This window comes from Gossypium hirsutum, chromosome D11, assembly GCF_007990345.1.
Source record: "Gossypium hirsutum isolate 1008001.06 chromosome D11, Gossypium_hirsutum_v2.1, whole genome shotgun sequence".
Classification (NCBI taxonomy): Eukaryota; Viridiplantae; Streptophyta; class Magnoliopsida; order Malvales; family Malvaceae; genus Gossypium; species Gossypium hirsutum.
The window spans coordinates 53,814,851-53,837,959 of record NC_053447.1 but is presented as its reverse complement, the minus strand read 5'-3'; the positions used below and the strand labels follow the sequence as shown (position 1 = coordinate 53,837,959).

The 23,109-nt window shown below is 31.9% G+C and overlaps 2 protein-coding genes, 2 non-coding genes and 1 pseudogene across 4 annotated transcripts; 4 read left to right on the top strand and 1 right to left on the bottom strand.

Annotated features, from left to right (window-relative positions):
• Positions 1-4,277: 4,277 nt before the first annotated feature.
• LOC121223880 (U2 spliceosomal RNA) lies at positions 4,278-4,473 on the top strand. The gene has a single exon (XR_005921346.1). It is a non-coding gene; the product is annotated as a U2 spliceosomal RNA (small nuclear RNA).
• Positions 4,474-7,717: 3,244 nt separating this feature from the next.
• LOC121223912 (uncharacterized) lies at positions 7,718-7,831 on the top strand (annotated as a pseudogene).
• An 8,411-nt stretch (positions 7,832-16,242) lies between these two features.
• Positions 16,243-16,438, top strand: LOC121223858 (U2 spliceosomal RNA). The gene has a single exon (XR_005921324.1). It is a non-coding gene; the product is annotated as a U2 spliceosomal RNA (small nuclear RNA).
• A 1,005-nt stretch (positions 16,439-17,443) lies between these two features.
• LOC107961872 (E3 ubiquitin-protein ligase SIRP1) lies at positions 17,444-18,489 on the top strand. The gene has a single exon (XM_016898035.2). The coding sequence runs from the start codon at positions 17,453-17,455 to the stop codon at positions 18,353-18,355; it is 903 nt and encodes a 300-aa protein (XP_016753524.1). The 5' UTR covers positions 17,444-17,452; the 3' UTR covers positions 18,356-18,489.
• Positions 18,490-18,560: 71 nt separating this feature from the next.
• On the bottom strand, positions 18,561-21,276 carry LOC107961873 (uncharacterized). The gene is made up of 7 exons (XM_016898036.2): positions 21,129-21,276; positions 20,948-21,036; positions 20,822-20,872; positions 20,599-20,650; positions 20,010-20,068; positions 19,369-19,414; positions 18,561-18,889 (listed from the first exon to the last, which is right to left on the bottom strand). The coding sequence occupies exons 2-7, from the start codon at positions 21,014-21,016 to the stop codon at positions 18,759-18,761; spliced, it is 408 nt and encodes a 135-aa protein (XP_016753525.1). The 5' UTR covers positions 21,017-21,036; positions 21,129-21,276; the 3' UTR covers positions 18,561-18,758.
• Between the last annotated feature and the right edge of the window lie 1,833 nt (positions 21,277-23,109).

Below are 23,109 nucleotides of genomic sequence, written 5' to 3'. Positions count from 1 at the left end.
CATGCTTAATTAATTTGTTAGTTTTATGATAAATCTGTGTTAATAATACTATGAGCATGTCATATTTCTGAATTGATAAGATTGTATGATGCATTAGGATGGGATTTGATATACAATGGAGGAAGTTTGTTCTGGCAATTTTATTGCATTTCTGGCAATATATCCACAATATCAATCTAGTAGCTCAATTGTAAATTTTTTGAGTGGCATACCACCATATATTGGTGTGATTGGATGGATGAGTTCCTGTAGTCCTATTTTGGTGTGATTGGTGGGACGGAGTTAGTGTACAACAGATGAGGGTAGGATTTATTCTGTTCTGATATATGCTTCCGTACATGTGAAAACTTGTTTTGTTAGTTCAGATTAATGCACATGAGAATGTTTTGATATAAATTTTGCATGTGGGCAAAGGCACATATTGGGCTTCTAGCTCACTTTGTTTGCTTTATTATTTTTTAGGTAATCTTCAAATTTAAGATTTGGTGGCGATTCCGGAGCTCGGCTCAGTTAGTTAAAATTTGAGTATGTTTGAAATTTTATTATGAACTTTACAGACTTTCAAATTATTTACTTTGTTTTCAGGAGATTATTTTGGGTTTTTATTTTTCTTGCAAACATTAAATTATTACTTGACATTTTGACAAGTCGACATAATATATGAAGATTAATGTTTTCAAAAATAATAACCTAAATCAATTGGACAAATTATTAAATTAAGTTTCAACAATAATTCTAAAAGTTTTTCCCCTGCAAAGATCTGAAACAGTAAAAGGTATTTTATGAATAGAGTGTTTAAAGAGGTATGGTTTTGTTTAAGAATAATTAATAAAACAATTTTTATCAAGACGTACTCTCACAAATTTTTGGTAACAAAAATACTGCTAAGGTGACGACTATAAAATTATATTTTACATGATTTTTTATTTAAATCTAAGTTTTGCCTGAAAATAAATGGTTTTAAATGTGGATGTAACCTTCATAATTTGACCGTAACGTCTAATTTTAAGGTAACTCATGCTTCTATATATTATAGATAATTGAAGTTTTCATTTGAATAAAAAAATAACTCCATTAATAGGAATCCTAAACAACAAATAAAATATAGATATGGCATAAAGTACAGACCACAATTAATGCATCAAAAGTTGTTGCACAATACCAATGTCATAAAAAAAAACCAATAGAGGAGATAATTGAGAGTAAACGTAAAATTAGAAGTTCAAAGAATTAACTAGAGATGCATTATATTGATCAACCGCCAATAACTTAGATCTCTTCGACAATGAATTCCGATCAACTAATTGCCTACAATCAAAGAGCCCTAAAAGATCCCGCTACATTCTTTATGCATGAAAACTAACAATAATAGCATATCCTCCTTTTCATTAGTTTAGATTTAATTTCACGTTCACCATTAATCTCATATTCACCGTCATGTTTCTCTATCTTGATAAAGTCCTCTAATAACATTTCCCAACAAAATTAGTGTCACACTTGCCTTGATAAGTCTAGTAGAGAACACAACAAAAACTAAAAAGAAACTAAAGTAATATGCTTTGGGAAAAATCATTATTTTTTGCAGTTATAAAAGTCTTAATATGCTTTGAAAAAAATCCATTAACAGCCACTAATAGTGTTTTTTAATGTAAAATTTCTATAAGGTTTTTAAAATTTTAAAAAATTAATTTACTTGTTTAAATAAATGTAATGAAGAATTTCAAAATTTGTAAGGAATTTCAGAGATTTGAGTAACTCAATTTCTTTTTTTAAATTCCACCTAAAGAGATAATTTGTCATATTTTACATAAATTTATTTCATTTAACATCTAGTTCCTCTACAAAATAAAAAATTTAAAGTTCAAAAATGATTTTTCTTTAATTCCTATATATTTAACATCTAAAGGTGTGTTTGGTCGAAAGATTTGAAGGACGAATTTCATTTCAATCAAAGTTTTTAAAATTATAAAAATGAATTTATAATTTTGAGTAAAAAATAATGGAGGATTTCAAAATTTATAAGAAATTTCAAGAGAGGCTTTAAGCAATTCAATTTCCTGCTTCAAATTCCACTTACAGAAGCAGTTTATCAAAATTTCTCATATCTTATTTAATCTAAAACACATAGTACCATTATAAAATAAAAAAAATTTTAAACTATAAATAATTTTTTATTTAATTCTAATATATTTTTTAAAATTTGATATTATTAAAAATATTTACAAATCTAATAATATCCATATTACATATTTTAATATTTATTTATTTTTAACATCATTACTTATTTTATGATTTATTTAACTCATGAAATTCTAATAATCTATTTTTTAGAACAATTATTTCTGAACAATACAATTAGAATTTTTAATATTTTAAATTAATAAATTCTAAAAATGCTAGTATTTTGAAAATCTTCACAATTTAAAAAATGCAATGTCTGTTAAACTGAATTGGTGGTTGAAGCAGTTAGGTCGCCCGTTTATCGGTCTAATTATTCAATTGATGCAATCAATCTAATTAAAAAAGTATTAAAAATTTTAAAAATTTGATTCAACCGATTGATACTAATTTCCGATTTAATCAATTTAGAGTTACCCTCTAAATTGGTACCCTAACATTTTTCCGGTTGAACCAATTTGACCAACCAACTTAATTTGATTTCAACAACACTGGTTTAATGAAATTAAGATATTGCCTTTCTAGCTCAATTCCAATCGAGAATTCCTAAGCAGGATTCAAAGGTCGAACTGGTTATTGGGCCTCGTAAAAATAAATATATTCACATTTTTTTCCAGCAAAAGTGAAGTTCAATGTTTTAAATTTTTGTATTAAGGGTTATTGGGTCTAACTTTAGCAATTATTTTCGTATTGATGTATGATTTTTTTTTGTTAAAGTTAGTTTATTAACTTGACAATTGTTTTCGTTTTAGGACCTGAACTAGAGAATTATTTTCACATTAGGGCTGAATTTTATTTTGACTAAAACTTTTTTTTAGAAAATATCATACTCACTTGGATTAAAAAAAAAGTTCATATCCCAATGTGGGAAATAGCATTGCCAAGTTTAAAGATTAAATTAGACCAAAAAAGAGTTCAAGCCCCCAATCTAAGAGCAATTACCAAGTTTAAGCCCCAAACAATACATTAATCCTTGTATTAATTGATGTTTTGGTTTTAAATAAGTCGTGTAACAATATAACCCTTAGGTTGTGTTTGTTTCATTGAAAACATCTTCCATAAAATGAGAGACAATAATGAATTATTAAATAATAATGATAACAATAATAATTTTTAAATTTAAGATACTTAAAAACTTAATTTAATATTCTTATAAAATTTTAAAGCCCTAAACCTTAAATACTAAAATCCTAAAATTAAATTCCAAATTAAAAAACAAAACTAAAAAACATAAATAGATAAAAAAAAAATCAATGGCTCACCGTTGTCCATAAGTTGAGCTTATCATTTTCCATCGTAAATATTGCTTCCTCAAGCGCAAGCCCCCTCCGTTGCTTCTAGCACCTTCTCCTTTGTCCACCTCGTTCCCAATTAGCTATGATGTAAATCGTTTGAACGATCGTGTTAATATAATAGCAGAGCAGGGTTGAAGGACATGGAAACCAGTGACATAATTTAACTATGCATTAAATTATAGATTTGAGAACAAATTCTACAGAGATCGCAATTGCAATAACCTTGTCAACATAGATGGTTTTCATTTAATTCTAGCTACAAAAATTTTATTATGTAAGCTTCATAATTAGTTGAATTTGTGTTTAATCATGATATATGTTTCCTGAACTTGGTCAGATTTCTTTGGTGCCACAATTCTACCATGTCAGGCCGTCTTTCCAAATTCCAATGCACGAATTGAGAGATGTTTAGCTGCTGATTTCTGCCAACAAACCTTGTTCCATGCAAACACTAAACTTCTCCTTAAACCTGAAATTTAGCTAGGTTACCTGTTCGTTTCTCCAAGTCTTTTTATCAGTCCAAGTAGCTTCTGAATGGAGTTTTCCTTACCAAAGGAGATCAAACTTCATAATGGAGCATACGTGGCACCTAATCTACCGAATCCTAAATTTGTTTTCTTTATGGTTTGACTGTTACCAAGTCCTAAGTGGCCCAGGTAAAGCCAACTGTCTCTCCATTATTAGGAATAGGAGCACAACAATCAGTATCTTAAAGTCTTTCTGTTAAAATCCCACATCAGTAAGTCAGCGTGAGAGAAAGCGAGAAGCAGCTTTTAAAGGAAGCCGACTTGGACAAGAGAAGGCATACCTTTCTCGGCCTTTTGGCTAAGATCAAGTGTAGTATCTGTTCTTATCAGTTTAATATCTGATACGTGGGCCATTGGCTCACATGATATTAAATTTATTTTTTTAGGGGGAATGCCCACCACAGTAGCTTGCTACTGGGGCTTTCGCGTGTCGCCCGAGCGTTGCACTATAGCTCGGGCCAGGCGCACCCCACCCAATACCAGTTTAAAGCTTTAAAGTTTATGCACATTATGTAATTACTTAACTAACGATGTTTATTTAAACAATGGATTAATAAATGTGTGTTTTGCATGTGTTGCTCCTTACGAAAACATAAAACACGAATGAAGAACAAGGTATTTGTTCAAGTTCTCTTTGACTCTGATTTTCTCTTTTACCACAGCTTCTGATCCTAGTCCTGTTCAGAACTCTTTTGTGCTGCACTCTATCCTCACTTTCTTCAGGACTTGTGTGTAGCACTCAAGGATGCCAAAAATGGTCCTATGTTTGCCCCAATCTCTATATTTTGAAATGCCTAGTGTATGTCAAGTGTCAACTCACACTTCCATCATTCACGCTGTACCTGTTAATTGCTAGTTCTGCAAGGACCCAAAGCATGTCGTTTTCAGGACTCGACATGCCTGGAAACACATCAAATCAACTAGGATAAAAAAGTCATTCCTGTCAATAACAAATACCAGGACTTAATGCTCTTGGCATATCTTTGGCTCGAATTCATTACGCACCTTATGACCTAAACCCTCCTCACACTCACCCTCGGAGCAATGAGATCTTTGTAGTTCTAGAGTCGCACTCTATGTGGCCTTTGTCACATCCAACCTAAAGAACCGTTTCATCGCTAAAGTGCTATACCATGGAGATGCTTTCTTAGTCCCTATTGATCTATTCAATTCCATTTCTTAGTCCCTTTGCTGGTCTTAGCAGCCAGAATCCAAGTATGATTACCATTGCAAATGTAGTGTTCAGATAAAAAACTCCTATTAATCCTGTTGTTTTTGCCAAGGCTTTCCAGCTGGATAACGATATTGTCAGTTGTCACTTATCTTCAGTCACGGTTCTGGTGGAAAAACAACTTGAACAATGTTTTCAGCAGACTTGCAGTCTTAAAGTAGTACTTATTGCTGATGATAGTTTTTCTCATTATAGAAAATAAAGGTTCCTGTTGAGGTGTGATGCCGAGGTTTTTTATGTACGGTTTCTTTTATAAGGTTCTCATTGTGTTGTTTTGAGTTTGTTAACAAGATTGCAGGTTACTTACAAACTTGGACCCATGTCAAGGGGTAAATCTATTTCCATGAACAGGGGGCTATGCAACATATGTATAAACATATATACAGAGAGAGAGAGTATTAAGCTTGAGAATATTTTACTGAGGTACTAAATATGTGTATATTTGGAAAACTACTGCTCAAATTCACATGAAACATAAACAAATTCCAGAAAATGGCTTTTAAAATTTTTTTTAAGTGAATAATTTAGAAAAGCTAACAAGAAAGCAGCAACATATACAAGGGGAAAAGATTTACAAAAAGCCAAAGCTTATTTCATTGTTTGTCTCTATTGGAAATTGGCCAACCATGCTGCTGTTACATTTTGTGGTTGAAGTGCATGCAGCTTGATGACATGCTGCAGCACATATGCTTGCTGTAACAGCAAGGTTTCTCTTTAGTTTCATTCTAATTAATCTAGTTTAAAATGGACAAGTTGATGACAACTTGATGCATTAGGTGTTGAATGACTAGTTTAGGTGGCTTGTTTATGTGTACAAGCAATGTTTTAATAGTCCCAATGCTGATTAGTGGGGTTAGTTGACTATTTGGTGATGTATTTGACTATAAATGTATGTTTTTTCTAGTTGAATGAATGAGCTGAATGAGCTATCAGCCTTTAGCTCCCTTGCTGCACATTTGTGAGCAAGTAAAAATGCTTCTTGCACCTTGCTTCATGTTCTGTGCTCTTGTTCTCTCTTTTGTTGCTGCCTCTTGCACCAACAATTGGTATCATGAGCCTATGTCTTACGGGACCATTGATTTTGCTTCCCCTGCTTGTTGAAAAGAAAGAAGCTGTCAAAGCACAAGCAAGTCATTAAGGACTGCTTGTAGAGAAGATAATATCGGCTCAAACTTATAAGATCCCCAAACTAGCTTGAATAAGCTGAAGGAGGAGTTTAAAGGAAAGGTGTGAGCTTTCCAAATGTGCAAGCTTAGCAAGATGTCAAAGCTGCAAGCTTAGCAAAGTGCGAGCCTGATGAAGACACCTGTTGAAGACAATATGCAAAGATGTGAGTCTGTCAAAGGTGTGAGCTCAGCAACATGTGGAAGCTCAATGCGTGTTGTATAGTTGCAAGCCTCTTGAAGACAGTAAGCAAAGTGTGAGCCTGTCGAATTGCAAGCCAAAATGGCAGAATGAAGGCAAGCAACTATACTCACGAACTGTTTGTGCAAGAAGAAAATGAATTGGTCAGCTTGAATCAAAGCATCTAAGAGCTGCCAAGTTCAAAAAACTTGATGAATGACTGGTATTTGCAGCATGGAGTCCAAGGAGGAGTATTGGAAATTGGCCAACCATGCTGCTGTTACATTTTGTGGTTGAAGTGCATGCAGCTTGATGACATGCTGCAGCACATATGCTTGCTGTAACAGCAAGGTTTCTCTTTAGTTTCATTCTAATTAATCTAGTTTAAAATGGACAAGTTGATGACAACTTGATGCATTAGGTGTTGAATGACTAGTTTAGGTGGCTTGTTTATGTGTACAAGCAATGTTTTAATAGTCCCAATGCTGATTAGTGGGGTTAGTTGACTATTTGGTGATGTATTTGACTATAAATGTATGTTTTTTCTAGTTGAATGAATGAGCTGAATGAGCTATCAGCCTTTAGCTCCCTTGCTGCACATTTGTGAGCAAGTAAAAATGCTTCTTGCACCTTGCTTCATGTTCTGTGCTTTTGTTCTCTCTTTTGTTGCTGCCTCTTGCACCAACAGTCTCCTAGGATGAAGAATTGCTCCCTTTGTTGTTTCCTCTCTAACTTGCTTATATTAATTTTAGACAATATTGTATAGATAAATCTTGCATGGTTAATTATAAGATATTTATTCAAAGACAAATCACCATACTGAAAAATGATTGGAAAATAAAGGGAGAGAAGCTGATTTCTAGCATTTCATCATGTAACATATACGTTGTGATGGTTTAACATGTTCCGTTCTCATTGGAAAATAATAGACAAAAGTTTAACTGCATATGAATAGTCTCCTTGAATAATTGTTTATTTTCCCTACATTCTCATTATTTGTTGAATAACATTGCCTTGAAAGGAAGATTTGAGGAGAAACCCTTGATGCAATCATCACAGCTAAGCCAAGTCTACTTCTCCCACGTCAGGCTCGGATGACAGTAGGGAGTTTATAAAAGGAGCGAGCTTGGCTTGGAACAAGCATACCTTTCTCGGCCCTTGGCTAAGATCAAGTGTAGTATCTGTTCTTATTAGTTTAATGTCTGATTATATGGAATTTGTATATTCTAACCAGTTATTTTTTAGAAGTACCATGTTCAACAAAACTTCATATGATCTTGTGTTCAAATTTATCATATTAGATAGTTGTTGAAATAAGTATAATGAATAATGCAGTATACTAATTGAAACTATTATATCCGCTAAATGTCTTTCCCGACTATTAAGCAGTTAAGAAGCATCACCATATTGTTTGGTGGTGAAATTTAGTTTGTGCTAATGCAATTAGAGTTACGTACCAAAGATATAGTCACGTGTATCAAAAACCAAAGTATATCAACAAATTCATAAACAACATTAGCATTGAAAAGATAGCTTGAAGTACATAAATTATTGTTCTTGATTTCTTATGATTCGCTTCCACAAATTTGAAGCTTTGTATAGAAGAAATTGTAGACCTCCTCTTTGTTAAGAATATGTAGGTAAAAGGTACTTATTGGGTTTGTATCTTTTTAACAACCAGCTGAGAATGTTGAATTGGTTAGATAACATCCTCGAGTAGCTCAAATTTGACAAAAACAAAGGTTTTGGTGAAATTCAAGATACGTGGAGCTTTCTGAAACCCTTGAAAGGATAGGAGATGCATATCATACATAGGCACTTTCACTCGCTTTATTTGGACAGCATAATATATTTCTTGTCTCGGTGTTAAGAAAATATAAGTCAAATCTGAGTCACCTTATAGAGTTAACTTTCATGAGACTTAAAGAAGATTGTTCATATGATATCATTTAGTACTGCTTATAGAAGAACAAATTTTAAGGAAATGCGCAATTTCGTATGTAAAAGTTGAATAGAATTTTTATTTACATTATTTTTTTTCAAAAAGTGATTTTGAGAAATTTGGTTAAGCAAAATGATGGATTTTAAATCCAACAAAAATAAAAGTTTTACTAGAAAAGATAGGTAAATAACAGTGACTAGGGTCATATTCATACGCATCGGAAAAAGTTTATTTCTTCAATAAAATAAAATAAGAAGATTTTTGAAATTAAAAATAAAATTTGAGAAATCAATCTAACGCAAATCCAATCAAAGTAAAATCTCAATTTTGCATCAATGCAAAGGTAAATTTCAATACTCTTTAATAAATTAGTTACAATTATTGACATCTCGCCTTGCAACTAATCTTTTATTATGTTTTATTCAGTAACGAAGAGTAAACTCATTGAAATTATTTCTCTTATTAAAACTAGAGAGACTCAATTCAAGTCAACAAACACACAAATGGGGCTCATTTAGACTAAATATATCAACAAACTTCATAATTTGACATACACAACCATACCATCCGTCTTAAGTATTAGAATAATTAACTGTCATGGATTTAAAATTTCTAATTAATAAGAAAAATATTATAAGTTATCGAGTACGAATCCTATATTTAAAAAGCTCAATTATTTTAATTCAAATAGAAAATAATTAAATGTGAGAAAAATAAAAATATATTGGATTCACAAACTTGAAGAATCTATTAGAGTTGAGTTGTTTTTCAATTGTAAGTTAAGTTGCAACTAAAGAGACAATTAAAAGAGTAAAACAATATGACAGGCATAAGAATTGGTCATGTAATTTGAAACTCATTCCTATATTCGCGGGGTCTTACCCAAAAAGTAACCCACTATGAATCAACACTTCATGACATGATCTAAGTTTTACTCACCCACCAAGCTGCAACTTTACTCTTCTACTTCAACTAAGATCACCATCAACTAAAATTTTCTCCTAAAAAGTTGAGTTACAAACTGAACAAGAAAATAAAATATTTCTAATTAAATTGTACTTAATACAAGTTCCTTTAATTAAAATGCTCTCTTTAATTCATACATGATTTGCCATAGTGTGATATGACAAATTAGGCTTTCCTAGTGTACTTAAGGAGTTTATTCTCAAGCAAAGCAACGTCTTTTTCGTAGTTTTTAGATTTTAAGTTAATAAGTGTAAACTTCTCGTTTTTACTCATTTTGTGACCCAATTTAGCCAATGTGCCATTGGGGGCCCTAACGTGTGGTTGATTCGTATAGGGACGTGTTGGAAGTTAAAAACGAGTGAAAACAGCACCAAAGGAAAGAGTATCACGATATCCAAACCTTGAAATTACGATACCTCCAACAGACTTGAAGATTGGAGACCACCCTTCAGTAGTATCGCGATTTCCACTTTGGGTATCACGATATCTACCCTCAAAGAAGACCCTCAATTTCGAAACTGACCAGGTTATCGCTATACCGATATTGTGAGGGGACAAAGTTGGACAAAAAGGGTAGTCTTTGTCCACCCAATGCACCAATTACACAGCCCTTGTAGGGGCAATTTTGGCAATGAAATTTCATCGGCCATCAGCCTAAAACAACTAATTTTGGCTGAGGAGAGAGGAGGCACACATTAGTTTAGTTTTTAACTTTAGTTTTTCTAGGTTTTCACTTAATTTTTATGCAATTTTTCTAGGGTTTTTATTTTCTCTTCTTCTTTCTTAGTTTTAGAGTTTATGTTTTTACACCTCTTTCTTGTTCTTAGTGTTAATTAAGTTAGTTATCACTATAGTTTGGGTTTATTTGCACTTTCAGTCCTTGTACCTTGGTTGTAAGACATTTCTAGTTTTAATTTAATGTATTTCAGTTTCTTTTATTTTAAATCAACTAAATTTTGTTCCTTTTATGTTTACTGCTTTAGATTTTCTTATTGAATGCCTTCAGTTTCATGTTCTTTAAGTTTTCTTGCATAAAAATCTTATTTTTCTTAAGCTTTACTTTTATGACTTCTTTGCTTTTCATTTCCATGTCCATTGGCTTTATTTTCAGCATGAGTAGCTATACCCTAATAGGGGTTGGTTGATGGAGATGTGAGTAAGTTGATTTTTTGGACAGTGACTAGATCGTAATAATTTGGACTAAATCGAATAGACCTAAAAACTTAGGAATTGACGCCCTTAAGGGAATATCTAGACAAGTGAAACCGAGAGGTAATCTTGTTGTGCACCAATTCATTAGTCCCGAATTAACCAGTGAGATCGAGAGATAAACCAGATTAATTTTTCTAAGTTGGTAAAATTGAAATTAAGAGATAAAATTGAGCCACTTAGTAATTTAAGCGATTTAAGTGCCTCATTCGAAGATCGGGGAACCACATTGAAATCAACCAACCACCATTAGTCATTTATTGGTTAATCTCGCAGTTTTGTACTCTTTACAATTTGGTCCCTACATTAGCATATTTAATTTTCTAGCAAAACTTTCTCGTTATGATTTTTCGTACTATAAAATCATACCAGTAGCCGTTTAGACTCTATAGTGTGCGCTATTTATTACTCAATCAACATCTCTTTTGGGTCTGACCCCTTGGAATACTTCATGTTCCATCGAAACTATAAATATTACAACTAACCTATACGCTTGCAGTAAAACCGCACTTTAAATTTGCTTTATAAAATTGTTTGTTTTATGTGCACGTGCACGCGGTCAATACATAAACTGGTTTTCTTTAAATAGGTTTTTTTGGCTTGTAGTCCTTTATTGATTTATATTCACCATAATTCAATCCAATTAATTATTACTCAAAATCCTCAAAAAGATGTAAAGAAAATAATCATAAGGTTTGAGTCAAAATATGCCAACATATATGCAGGTTACACAATTTTCCAATTGCAAAGTGAGTTGAGATGGATGGTGCAACGTGTATTAACATTCTCCCGTTTAGCATTTTTTTTACAAAAAAAAAAACATTACAGTAAATTACTTCAAGCAAGATAATAACACAAACTCCCCCTTAATCAATAGCTATGAAACCAATCATTAATGCATCAAGGCTGATAGCATTAACAAAAGTAAACATGACAATAAGATAGCACAAGTGCCCTAAGTATCTTACCGTTTAGAATTAAGTACAAACAAAATAAGAAGTTCAACAATCAACCATCATAAATCAACAAGAAAGTTATCAACCAAATTCAACAACACCAACCAAAAATCAACTATGCCTCTCCCCGTAACTGCACATATCTCCCCCTTTTTTTGATAAAGAAAAATCCAAATGTTGGTCAAGTCCCATGACCCAGTTGCAACTGACTCAACCTGTGCCAAACCAATGAGCATTGCCCAAGTTAGGCTATTAAAACACTTGAATAAAGAGTTAGCCTGCCTTGATAATGACATCTAATATCATAAGCAGCAGTTGAAAATGATTTAAGGTCAAAGAACTAAGCTTATCGATACAAACCTGTTTGCTCAACAAAATTGAATGCCTTTTTTGGCATATTTGAAAAAATAAGGAGGGAGAGTAAGTTCAAAGGGAGGAGCATAGAATTGGAGAGTTGGTAGCTGACTTGTTTATTGATGATGGATTTTTTTTTATTTGTTGATATTGAAGTTTGTTTCATTTTGGACTTTTTGGTGATTTACAAATTATGGTATTTGATGGAATGTCTTTTGTTGATTACTTAATCTTGCCCATCTTTTCTATGATATTTTAATACTATGTGATTTAATTGTCAATACCTTTTGTTACCTTGTATTAATAGTTTATTCCATGGTTTAAATTCATAGTTAAGTATATGGTTAGATGGGGAGTATTAAGTTGGTAATCCTTACTTGAAATGCTACTAAGTTTTTGTTCAAAAATGACAAAGGGAGAGAGAGTGCAAGTTATAAGTGTCATCTTCAATACTAATTGCAACTTAAGAAAAAGTTAGCATAACATTGTAACTTACCTTATGTTTTGACCAAATAAGTCGACCTTTAATTATTGATCTTTCAGGACATTTTATCATCAAATCAATGAAGACTTTACATGCAAGAATTAAGATAAGTATAGAATATAGAAGATTTAATCTTCAAGAAATTTGATGACAAGATCTTTTTTAAATATACATTTTATCGAACACCTTTTTAGATGGCTATTTTAGTTGGATTTGTGATCATTATTTATTATAATTAAACAAGCCTTTTTTTGCATATATAGTGAACGTTGTGTTTAGGTTAAGGGTGCAAATTAGAGAGCACTTTTTGTTCATTTATGAACTGTTTCTTTGAACACAAAATTGTAAGTAAATTGAATTATATATTCATCAGTTTACATCAAAGATGTTAGAGGGAAAGACTTATAGGAAAATTAATTTAGTTTGAAGTATATGAGAGATGTTGCAGCTTGACAAGTAAGCTGAACTTAAATCACACTTGTACTTATTGATTGTTTATTGGATTACTCTTTCGACAAGGCCTTGTAATATAATAAATTTTTGAACTAAATTGAACAATTTTTTAACGTCCATCTCTACTAGTTTTAAGTAATTATTTCTACCAGTTGTAATTGAGTGAATATAAAGGTAAAAATTAACCAACTTTCATATATAATCAAAGATTCAACTCAATACTAATTTTGTATTTTTAGTATGTAATTTTTTTAGCTAGGCTCGTTGAGATGAAAAATGTTTTGGTTTAGTAGGGAGGTTATCACATACCTGAAATATCTTAGGATGACCAACAAAAATATATACCAAATTTTAAATTTTTGGTTAAATTTTAATCTTCAAACGTCATTATTAAAATTTAGAATTTAGGCCACGTTGATCAAAGTGTCAATTTAGTGAATCAAAATATTTAATTCTAAAAAAAATCAAAATATTTTTCATATATTTTTTAATAATCTCATTATATGTCTTGATCATATCTACTCTTTTTGACACAATACTTAAAATTACCTGTAGCTCCTCCTCAATCTATAAATAGGAAGATAATACGCTTCAGTGCACTCTAACCCACGTCTTCCTGCATTGGTAACAATGCCCATGCCAATCGAGTTAAGACTCAATCGACTTTTTTTTTGTGATTATTTGTGAGGAATATACTATAAAAGTTTGTTTATCTATACTATTATTTAAGCTCCTCACTGAATCAATGTTACTCTTAACTGAGTCACCAACTCATTTAGGAAGTAACAGGAATGTTCTCCCGTAATTAAAATATGTAATATTATTTGAGGGTATTTTAATTTTTTTACTTAAAAATAGTAAAATAAGGATATGGTAGGATTTTATGCATTTAATTTACCACTAAATTAAAACTTTATTTTGATTTTATGCATTTTAATGTTATTATGCACACTTTAGTACATCCATAAGTTGTATATATATATATTAATAATGCATTTGATTGAATGGATGTTACAAGTTAACTCGACACCGACTCAATATTGATGACAACATCTTGATAAACAATTTAATCTAATTTTTTTCATTTTAATAAGGTACATATTTCATGTGTTACTATTAACTAGTTTCAAATCATACATTTTATTATTTATTATATATTATTTTTAAAAAACAAATTTATGCTCTAAATTTATTATTTTATGCGTGTAATAAGATTTCTAGTATATATAAATTATTTTATTTTCATTTGTAAAAAGAATTCGTTCAAGATACATTATGGATAACTTAAGTTTTTCATGTTTTTTAATATACATCTAATTAGCTAATGTCAACATATATTTTAGAAACTTATTTCGAACTATGTCAGCAATTTAGAATAATTGTTGCTTTTGGCATATTACTGCCACAGGCGATTGTAGTAATTGTGACTTTCAACTTTTTGCCCTTGAGGTTAGTTTTGATTTTTTTTTCTACTAAGTCAATTATATATAGGAGAAAAGTTTATTTTAAAATTATAGTTTTATACAATTAATATTTTAACAATCCCATCAGAACTTTGAAGTTAAGTGTATTTGGACGAAAGTAGTACTAGAATAGTGACCTCTTAAGAAGTTCTTGTGTTACACGCCACTTTTTTGTTATGTTGTGAAAGCAGAACTATGGGGTGCGTTAGATAACCTCAAGCTTACATGGGATATTGGTCTACGTTGTATTATTCTGGAAATGGGTAATTTAATTGTGACTCAATTGATTCGAAATACAACTCAGCATCACTGAGCGATTCTTCGGGCTATTATTATAATTTTACAATAATTTTGGGATGTTAAAAGTACATCATACATATAGAAAAGGGAACAAAGTTGTGGATGGCTTAACTTCTATGGCTTATCTTTACCCATTAGGTGTTCATTCTTTTGTTTGACCACCACAGGAAGTACTAAACCATGTTCATGATGACAATATTGGCCGGACTTAGCCAAGGATAGTTCAAGTTTAGAGGATTTCTCTCCTTTTTGTAACAATATATATATTAATAATTTAACTGTTGAATTTATTAAGATATTTATTTTTATCATGTATGTAAATTCATGAATTGATACGATATATTTGTTATATCGATCTAAAAAATTGTTTATATTAATATATATTTAACGGTGGAAGTTTTTTTTATATAAAACAAATAGTAAAAATATTTAATTTACTCCAAACTTGACATGCATGATCTATATAAATGAAGTGTGAAATATGGCTGTTGGATTATTAAAATATTAACTGTACAAAAAAAATATTAAAGTGTGTAAAACTACTCTAATTTTAGAATATTATAAGTGGATTTCTCCATATATATATATATATTTAAAAGCCACAATTTTTAATTTAAGTATAATTTTGATATAGAATTTGATTTTGAATGATGTTATAAGGGATTATCCTAAATTTGGCAATCACATGACTTCAAAGTAAATATTTGGCTGTTGAGGTATTATGCTGAGGGTACGTTTTTGTTTGTAAGGTCCTCTTTGTGTTGATTTTTGAGTTTGTTAACAAACTTGGACCCATGTCAAGGTATAAATCTGTTTCCATGAACAGGGTGCGCGCAACATGTGTAAATATAGAGAGAGAGAAAGTGTGTGTGTAATAAGTTTGAGAATACTTTGCTGAGGTACTAAATATGTGAATATTAGGATGAATACTCTACTGCCCAAATTCACATGAAATATAAACAACTTCCAGAAAATGGCTTTCCTGATTATTTTAAATTAGTAAATTAAGACTTTAAGAAAGCTGAAGAGAAAGCAGCAACCATATAGAGGGGAGAGAGACTTACAAAAAGCCAAAGCTTGTTTGTCTCCTAGATGAAGTGCTCCCTTTCTTGATTCCTCTCTAACTTGCTTATATTAAACTTTGACAGTATTGTATAGACAAATCTTGCATGGTTATCAGATATTTAAGCAAAGCCAAGAGCACCATACTGAAAACTAATTGTTCGAACTCGCATTGGACAGTAGAGGGAGAGAAGCTGATTTCTGATATTTCACCATGTATATATATACATGTTCCATTCTCATTCAAAAATATTAGGCAATAAGTTGAACTCCAAATAAATATGCTTCTTGAATAATTGTTTATTTTCCTTATATTCTCATTATTTGTTGAATAACATTCCCTTGAAAGGAAGGTTTGAGGACAAACCCTATGCAATCATCACAGCTAAGCAAAGCCTATTTCTCCCACATCAGGCTCGGATGACAGTAGGAAGCAGGAGGCTTCTTATAAAAGGAGCGAGCTTGGCTTGGAACAAGCATACCTTTCTCGGCCTTTTGGCTAAGATCAAGTGTAGTATCTGTTCTTATCAGTTTAATATCTGATACGTGGGCCAATGGCCCACACGATATTAAATTAATTTTTTTAGGGGGAAAGCTCACCACAGTAGCTTGCTACTGGGGCTTTCATGCGTCGCCTAAGCGTTGCACTATAGCTCAGGCCTGGCGCACCCCACCTAATTCAAGTTGAAATTTTGTTATTTTGCTATTTCTTGCTTTCCATAGTTCCTCTTTCAGTTAAAATTTTAGGATTTCTTGTGTAATCTGGCACATTAAAACTAGTGCCACACGTTTGAAATAGAAGGAAAAAGGTTGTCTCACCATGGGGTACTTTTACAAATGCCCTGACTGCTGTCATTGTGTTTCTTTTTACCAAATATTTTGGGAACGAAAGCTTTGTTGTGCCAATTTGGTCTTTTTGGGACTCCAAACTGTTTAAAGAGTAGTCTTAGTTTCAACCAGGATTGTAAGTTTCATGTAATATTATGGAGTGGAATATGCTTTGAAGACATCATTTGTGTTGTATAAGATTTACCCTTGTCAAGGTCAGTTGCATATGTTTACAACATCTAAAAAACCATCTGAAATCTAAGATTTTTGTTTCAAGAAGGTTTTAAGTTTGCCATGTGTCATTATCAATCATGAACTTGCCCAAGTAGGAGGAGGTGCTGAGTTTATCTACCGAAAGCGAAATGCAGCCAACCAATTGCTGAATTACAAGAAAAAGAAAAACCAATCAACACTATTTTTGAATCATAACCTGTTTTAACATCAACCATAGTATGCAATTGCAGCATCTAGAAATGATTGGTTGGAGAAGTAATGAACTAAAAATGTCCTAAAAAAATTAAGACCAGGTTTAGAGAAGAAAACTGGAGAGAGGACACCATTCTTTTTGTCTACTCTTTTTAACCATTAAACTCATTTCATGATCTTTTCCATATCATAATATTCTTAAATTCCCTCATCCTCTATCTTGAAGGTAGCAAAGAAACATCATCTCTTTATAATTTTCTTTTTCCAAATGATATTTTAGTTTCTTAATGCGATTCTTTACTTGTTTTTCTTTAAAATGCATAGCTTGGTGTGTGAATACTGCATGTTAATCTTCCCCAAGGATTATTGCTTTGTTCTTACTTTTAACCACATTCATTGCTCTCTTTATAATTTGAAGCAGGTTCTGTAGAAAGATGGGGGATGCAATGGTAGGTAGGTATTGGTGTTACATATGCTCTCAAATGGTGAATCCAACGACAGAGCCTGCGATTAAATGCCCTTTATGTGAGTCCGGATTTGTGGAAGAAATGTCCAGCATCAGACATTACCCCAACACCAATGGTATTGATTTAGCATCAGTTAACAATCTTTCCCTTTTGGTTCCAATCTTGCTCGGCTCGATTGGCGGTTTAGGTGGCTTGCAGTTGCGTATCGCTGGCAGGGATCAAATTAATGATAACAACTCATCACAAGATGCATTGGGTGATGAATTCGGAAGTGAATTTGAAGCCCTGCTTAGGAGGAGAAGATCTTCAGCTCTTGAAAATCCTGAAAATGGTAGAGAAAGGAGCGACATAATGATCTTATCTGATCCATTCAATGACGAGGCTTTGATTGCTCAAGCATCATTCGGTGATTACTTAATAGGACAAGGTTGGGACCTTTTGTTACAGTATTTTTCGGAGAACAATCTGAGCCGGTATGGAACGCCACCGGCAGTGAAAGAAGGAATTGAAGCGATGCCAAATGTTACTATGGATGACAATTTACAGTGTTCTATATGTTTGGAAGATATCAAGATTGGATGTGAAGCAAAAGAAATGCCATGTAAACATAAATTCCATAATGGATGTATTACCCCATGGCTGGAACATCATAGCTCTTGTCCAGTATGCAGGTTTCAGCTGCCTTGGGATGATTCCAGGTTGGAGGCAAATTTCACCATCGATAGTGAAGGTAGAGTTGGCATTGTAGATGTTCGAAGTGGCAACAGGCTAGGAACCGGAAGACGGTATTGGATCCCGATTCCATTGCCTTATGATCGTTTACTGGCCTTACCAGGTTCCCAAAGTGGTTCTGCTTCAGCTTCATCGTAGGAGGAACCAGGGAGTGAAAGTTCACCTCAGACAGATGGCATTTGATTTTTTTTTTTTATATTCAGATGATTTTAGTGGCATTAGCCTGAAAATTTTCTGCAGTATACTTTGCAGCCCAAGACTTGTTTGCCTGTTTTTAAATTCATAACTAAATTATGATGCAAAAGTGCAATAACTGTATATTTAACAAGATAGTAAAAAAAAGTGGATAAAAAACCCTTTTATCATATAACATAAAAAAACTTATAACAGGAAAAGAAAAGAATTAAACATCAACATAAACCTATATTACAATTTACAAACACTAAAAAGTGTCCTCCAACATTACAAAATTTCAAGGCAGTAGGCTCTTATAGAAGAAATGCAAAACATGTGGAAAGAGATTCTATATATATTTGTATAATTATAAAGTGGAGTTGGTCCTAGACTTGTGCATCTTATCATCCTGTGAAGATGGAGGCAATGAAGAAGAAGACGAGAATGCAGCATGGTATGATGAAGAAGCTAATTGAGCTAGGGCTGGAACAGCACCACCTGTGGATTTTTTTTCAATCAATATACCATCAGATTCGCCAAGCGGCAACCATTAGTCCAAGCAAACATAATTCGATGAAGCGAGAGTTCATCAAATCTTATAACACAAGAATGATATTATAATCGTATTGAGACAATGAATAAATAGTACATACTTAAAACAGATACAACCAGAATGCTAAACAAATGATATACCAATAAAATCATAGAACATATTTTCAAATATTAAGAAATCTTCTGAAGCACACAATAAAGATAATCGTCAACGTCTCTATTAAGAAACACAAATTCACTGGCTAGGCAACGTAATGACAGGAACAGATTCATGTTTAAATATGAAACTAATCTCTGGGAAACATTAAAAGAAGAAATAATTATTAAAAAACTATTTTTTATGCATGAAATAGTCTCATTACAAAAGAACTGAATCATTTCAATAAAAATTACATAAGATGACCGTTGAAGAGAAATTTTCTCACCTGCCAACCCTGCACAAGCAGAGGAGAATACTATCACAGGTGGTGCCTGCATGTAAATAAAGACAGAGTACATGAGTTACACTTTAATATCAAATGAAAACACAAGAGCATAGCCTGCAGTATGATAAACATAAAGTTCAGCTTAAATGTTTAAGGATGTAGGACCGGAAGGTGAGTAGTGAACCAGATGGAACTGCCAAAAACCAATCAGTTCTTGACATGCAGGCAGCAGCATAAGGATGTGAAAAAGTGTCAACCTTGACAAACAACCCATCCAAAGTACTAACAGACGATTATCAAAATTGACTTGTATATTTACCAATAAGGCACAGTAACTGAACAAGGACAGTTTAATTCTTATTATTTATCATAATCGAGGAAAAGAGTCTAAAATGCAGCGTGAAACTAACTTTCAGGCCACAAGTCCAAGTAATAAACATAGTTCATTGATAAGCATAACAAATGAAGGGCAAAAACACTCGAGGGACCCTGGAACAACCTCCACAACATTGAAAGCTTTTGACCAGAGATAAGTTCAGTTAGCAAATCTGAAACTATGCACCAATCCTAAGGCTGGAGATTACATCCAACTCAAAATAAAACATTGATAAATTCAGAGATTTGGCATATATAGAACTTACACCAACAAGGAAATGCACCCACATGGGCCCCTTTACATACCTCCTGACTATTGGCATCACTGCACCAAGAAACATATGTCAGAAAAACAAACTAAACTCAGTTCTCTAAATGCAAGGCATCAAAAATAACTTTTAATTGATCATGTCAAATAGACATCAAACAGCAACAACCATGCATGGTAGATGCAGAAATAGAATCTATAACATGGAACTTTATGCACCAGCGCACCACTGAGTTTTTTACTCCCATGAGCAAGCAAGGATCAAATTTCAGTTTAGTCCGGTAGAAGAATGACACAATTTTGAAGTTGAACGAGGAAAAAACAAACCTCAATAGAAAACATTAAATGCCGAAACTTGTTTGGAAATTGATTCTTCGTAAGCAACATGAACACTACTGTCGTGTAAAAGGAAGCACTTTTTGTAAAAAGGCAACAATTCATAGAAGGCATTGCACAAAGATAGTCACTGAAGAAGCCATGCCCATGACAGTAATATAAAAACTTAAGTTACAGCAAGATAATCAAATCAAAGCATATCAACTGAAATATATCTAATCAGTGAAAGAAGAAGAAACAAATCCATATACCATGGTTGAACCCATAGAATGCGCTTGTAGTGCCCCCAACAGCAGAGCCAATCTAAAATAACAATCATAAACACACAAAATAAGCCATCCTCCAAAACATAAAAATACTCAAAATAAAAGACGAAGCAGAAGTACTCAAATTTCCAAAAACGGATCAAATAGAAAGCGAAAAAAAAAAGGGTCCACATTGAAAGAAAAAGAGAAAGGGAGGGAGAGTTTTTACCATAGAAAAACTATCCCTAACAAGTGGAGCAACAGTCCATTCACTTGTTTCCTGCACCATAGAACCCCAAAAAAGAAAATTAAAAAGAACAAGGAAAAAGATAAAGATGTACGTAAAGATTATTACCATCTCTTTGGAAAGAGGGCCAGCGCAGTGATGGCAACGCAAATTTCTTAGAGGGTTTGAATTTTCCATTGCTTTTCTTTTTTTTCTAACTTCAAAAAGAAGAAGAAAAAAACACAACTCAAAACCTGATGACTCAAGTAGAAATCAATGTTGAAGCTGAGTTCAAGGTTTCAAAAATTACCTTAATTAATTTCCCGGTCTGTCTGTCGGAAAGTTGAAGGCAAAAGAGGGCTTACGAGGCTGTGACAGAGTAAGCGGCGGGGATGTGTGAAGAGAGATCTAGAGTTTTAATAAGTTCCTTTACATATAGGCTATTACTCTTTTATTACATATAAATTGTGAAATTAGTCTTTCTTTTCTAATAATGGTAAATTTTTACTTTGTATAATTTTTAAATTGGTTAATTTTAATTTCTTTTTTAAAATTTTAATCTGTAACAATTAAATATATTTAGTTAAAATTTGATATTAATCATATAGTATGGTTAAACTATAGGTTCAATTCAAAGTATTTAATTTGATATTTTCAGGTTTTATAATTTTTGAACTTTTAAATTTCAAATGATAATTTCATTAACCTTTTTTAGTATTATATGAAAATAAACATGTGATATTTGGTGAATTCAAATTTAGAAAGAACATAAATTAATGAATTTAAATATTATTATTTAAACAAGATTAAAATTTTAAAATTTGGAATCAAATTAAAATATAAAGAACTTATATGATTGATTTGGATAAACCATTTTTAAGAATTTTCTTTTTAGTAATTTTAATTTACACTATTCATCCAACAAAAATTATATTCTTAATAGATTTATTATTTTATATTAAAATATACTTTCGCCACGCATTGGAAAGTATGATTCAAGTTTTGAATGTGATAATGTAAATGAATTTAAAATTAAAATTAAATCATTATAATTATTTATATAAAATATGACATATAATTGAATAGAGCATGAATTGAAATCAATGATACATGAGAGCTAACAATTTTAGAGATAAAATGATTATACCTTAACATCAATAAAATAAACTCAATGATTTTATTTATTTGGGTGAGTGCTTCTGTGGGAGTAATTATTTTGAAAAGTAGTAAATGTTATAGGATGGATTTTTAAATGATTAAGGTTTTTAAGATATTATAATATAAAATCTTACTATTCAATTAACTCATAACACTAATTTAATAAAAAAATTTATATATAACATAAATAAAATATAAATAGCAAATTGGAATTTTATAAAAACTTGTTAAATTATTATAACATTTTTAAAGGGTAAACTATACAAATAGTCACCCAACCATCAAAAGTTCTCATTTTAGGCACCTTAAATAAAAAGTTTGTAATTTAGGCACCCACATTACATAGTTCATTAATTTTGGTCACTCCCGTTAAAAGCTCTAACGGAAATCTGGCATGACATTTTTTTAGCACGTGTACCAATCATTGGATGCAACATGGCATAATTTACCACATTATAAGTGTTGCATACTATTTTAGAGAACTAAAATAAAATTTACTCAATACTAATTATGAACCAAAATAAAATAAATAAATAAATAAATAGTTGAAAAATCCAAAAATTCAGACTTCATCTTCATCCTCAGATTTTAACTTAGAAAAAGAAACAACACATAAAAGAAGCTTTGGTGGAAGAAAAAACACTATTCGGAGAAATCAAGAAATCGTCCAAAAAGAAAATGTTCAGTCTTTTTTAGTCTTGAATTTGACCTCTTGAAGAGGAAAGTTTCTAAAGTCACTTAGAGAGAGATTGAGAAATCTTTATATGTTATGAAAGATTTCAAAATCCATTCTTTGAATTTGATTGTTTGAAGGGAAAATGGAAACCCCTTTAGCAGATGAGCTTTTGAGGAAGATCTAAGTACTTGAAGCGGGACATGCCGATCTCAAGCAAGAAATTTCAATTTTTAAAAAATTCGGTGGCAATTTTTAGACTAGTTTTACTCATTAAAGATCTTACTCTACTTCCCCTCGATGTTTGCACTTCCCGAGGAATGCAGTGAAGCTTGTTGCTTGGAAGAAAGGTTCAACTTCATTTTGGCACTCCTCGTTGTTGCGAAGAGAGAGAAGAACAATGACACTAGCAATAGTAACAACAACAACAACGAAGGAGATGTAGGAGGAGGAGCTATCG

Coding starts and splice junctions, on each gene's coding strand:
- LOC107961872 (XM_016898035.2), top strand. CDS start 17,453: ATGGGGGATGCAATGGTAGGTAGGTATTGGTGTTACATATGCTCTCAA.
- LOC107961873 (XM_016898036.2), bottom strand. CDS start 21,016: ATGGAAAATTCAAACCCTCTAAGAAATTTGCGTTGCCATCACTGCGCT. Junction 20,873..20,947: donor GCCCTCTTTCCAAAGAGATG/GTAATAATCTTT, acceptor TCTATGGTGCAG/GAAACAAGTGAATGGACTGT. Junction 20,069..20,598: donor ATTCTATGGGTTCAACCATG/GTATATGGATTT, acceptor TTCTTGGTGCAG/TGATGCCAATAGTCAGGAGG.